The 3,038-nt window shown below is 43.8% G+C and overlaps 1 protein-coding gene across 1 annotated transcript in view; it reads right to left on the reverse strand.

The window, feature by feature from the left end:
* Window positions 1-3,038, reverse strand: part of LOC102872652 (chromosome unknown open reading frame, human C5orf34) — a 54,693-nt gene that overhangs the window by 36,137 nt on the left and 15,518 nt on the right. Inside the window, exons 4-5 of the mRNA XM_006898605.1 lie at window positions 2,521-2,619; window positions 863-986 (exon numbers count right to left, since the gene is read on the reverse strand). Of these exons, the coding sequence (XP_006898667.1) occupies window positions 863-986; window positions 2,521-2,619 (223 nt within the window). The remainder of the gene's footprint in view (window positions 1-862; window positions 987-2,520; window positions 2,620-3,038) is intronic.

Below are 3,038 nucleotides of genomic sequence, written 5' to 3' on the forward strand. Positions count from 1 at the left end.
AGCTCAAAAGCATCCACTCTCCTTCTGTCCTCCCTAGTCACTGTCCAACTCTTTGATGCATAACAAGCGATTGCAAAGACCATAGTCTGTATCAGGAGCACCTTAGTCTCCAGAGAGATACCATTGCTCTTGAGTACTTTAGAGAGGTCCCTAACAGCAGACTTTGCTAAATGCATCAAGTTTCACTGTTTTTAACAACAGAGAAATCCTGTTCAATCTTCTAATAGCATTTAAAAATTTATGAGCTAAGAAGTATCTAAAATATACAAATCATTTACATAATGAGAAAAAAATGGAATTGTTCATATGCAAATAATAACAATGCTAGCTCAGAGTCTGCTATTAACTCAAAGCAGTACTACTAGTCTCAAATGTCTGACTGATAAATTCTATGAGAAAAGATATTTAGCTTCTCATTTAAGCCCAAATTGCTTAGGCAAATGGATGATTCCCTCCATGCATTTCCTTCAGGCTGGAACCATCTCAAAGCTGGTCCTCCAGAGTGTGAGGCCGTTAACAGCCCCTGGTGGAAGGGAACTTTCAGAGAGGCCCGGCCTGAGTCAGCTAGGCCATCCCCATAGGTCATGCCAGCAGAGCTCCCTGAACAGGTGACAGAGGTGGGAATACAGAGAAAACCAGGTTGCCAACTGTTTCTGCAGTATGAACCATGCAGTAAGCGTATTGCAACTCTCCAGATTAGGAGACAACTTTTATATATACAGATCCATACGTACTTCCAATGAGAATCATCTATAAAGACTCCACCTGTATTTGAAATAATTTAGACCATACAGAAACGGTTATTTATAGAAATATATAGAAACAGCTATACAACAAAAGTCTTGAGTTTGAGTAGGCTTACCTCTTCTGATCCTTCCTGGACGGGACAATATGTAAAATAGTTCCCAAAATACACGCCTTCTGATTTAAAAATAGATCCATCACCAGGATAAATTTCTATTGAGTTCATATTTTTGTGGGAAAGTCTAAGGAATAAAAAGAATTATTTTTCTGAGATTAAAAAAATGCATGAAGGTAGTTTTTAACAAAATAGTAAGATCTTTTGCTTACCCAGAGAAGCAGATACACACACACTCCCTTCCCTCACCTGCCAACTTTCTGTCAAAAGATAAACAGAGTAAACACGTATTTGGTTGTGTGAACCATTTTCACAACTCCAAGCCCCTGGACGTTGAGTGAGAGCTCGTCTTAGCATCTTCCACTGCCAATTACAGTCGCTAAAACACACCAGTTACCAAGGCATTCTACCGAGGATGAATAAAACCGTATTCTTTGAGAATGCCATAGACTCAATGACCAATAGAATGGAGCAGTCATCCGTAGAAGTCAGCCCCGAAAAGGTGTCCAGTAACAGCAGCAGGGCAGAGCAGATACAATCCAGGTGTCCACGCGACAACATGGAGTCGGTGCTGGCGCGCTGCGTTTCTGGGTCTGTACGTTTCTCGGCAGAACGTCCATCTTTCCCCCACGGAGACACTGGTGGACTCCAATGGCCAGAGACACGCCCTTTGCGTGAACAGTGCAACACACCATGGACTATGCCTCCGAGCTCCTGGACGTACATTATAATAAAAATCTAAGCCACACCAACTTTATTGAAACATGTATGAGGAACATATCCTTAGAAAGGAACGGGCCTTCATGCAGGAAAAAGCCCAAAGAACAAGCGTGCTTTTCTAGCATACTGTAGCACTGCTGTTAGGTGCCTCTGAAGGGACCCTATGAAGCCCCAGCAACCCTATCTCAACAGTGGATCTGAACCTGCACTTGTCCTGTGCCGACCTCATCGTCTGGGAAACACCTGAGCGCACTGCCACAGTTTCTAGTGTCAGTTTATCTCACAGAGGGTCTTCCTCTCTTTAGCTGATCCTTCACCTTTCCAGGCACGATGTTCCTCTCCAAGGAATAACCTCTCCTAGCAACATGCCCAGCGGACGGGAGATGAAGTTGCACCACCCTGTGAGGAGGACCTGGCTTTCTCTAAGACGGAGCGCTCTGTTCTTTTGTCTGAGCGAGTCAGCGCTCTCCTCCCACCACAGCCCATACGGCACTAGACAGGAGCACGCTGTTGTAGGGTCGGGATAAGAGAACAGAGGCACACAACAGCCACTCACTGAAAATCTGCTGCATAAATGAGATTCCCTTAAGGCTCCTGAATTCTGCTCTAACTCCATGCTCATTCAGGAACTGTCTGAGAACTAATCCAGACAGGGAGATCCTGTGACGCTCGCAGAGGGAATCTGAAGAGCTGAAGCAAATACTTCATTTGCCAGCAAAAGGGACTCTTCACAAACTTTGTTGCTTTCACATAATTCTTATGAACAGAGGACGCATGAGTTAGTCAGCAGTCCTCCACATTGACTTACCAAGTTTTGAGAACTAAACCCAGGACCAAGCATAGAAGCATCATGTTCCCTTGTGTGGACCCGTCTATGTGGTTCACGCTGTCCCCGGAGTGACCAACTGCATAGTGCTGTGTGTCTAACACCAGGGCCTTACCTATAGGTGATACCACTGGACCACACCACTTTCACTAGTTCAGGATAGGAGAAGTCCTCGTTAAACTGCCTGTGTGACCATGAATCACAGAAATTCCACCTGGGAAGGATAAATACAAGATATTTATTCTGCTTGTCCAACAAAATTACCTTCCAAAGTCAGCACAGTGTTATTGTAACAAGATGTATTTCTTTCTTAATGTTGTTATTATGTACTGTCCAGATGGAAATTACTCATAGTGACCTTCCAGTGGGTTTTCAAAAGCTGTAAATGGCACAGATTACTGTTTGCATTTTCCCTGAAAAGCAGCTGATGGATATGAATACCTTGCCTCTGGGTGGCAGAGCAACTCCTTAACCACCAGGCCACCAGAACTCTCTAAGTCTGATAATTTTATAAAAAGGAGGGGGGAAAGATAATTATTACTACAAGAGGGTGTTACAGGTATTTTTTTTAATTAGCTTTATTTTTCCAGGAGAGGAAGGCCCTCTATGAGGTGGATTGATTCAGTGACTGGG

This window comes from Elephantulus edwardii, unplaced genomic scaffold (assembly GCF_000299155.1).
Source record: "Elephantulus edwardii isolate Elephantulus edwardi_28Jun2011 unplaced genomic scaffold, EleEdw1.0 scaffold00235, whole genome shotgun sequence".
In the NCBI taxonomy this organism is placed as follows: domain Eukaryota; kingdom Metazoa; phylum Chordata; class Mammalia; order Macroscelidea; family Macroscelididae; genus Elephantulus; species Elephantulus edwardii.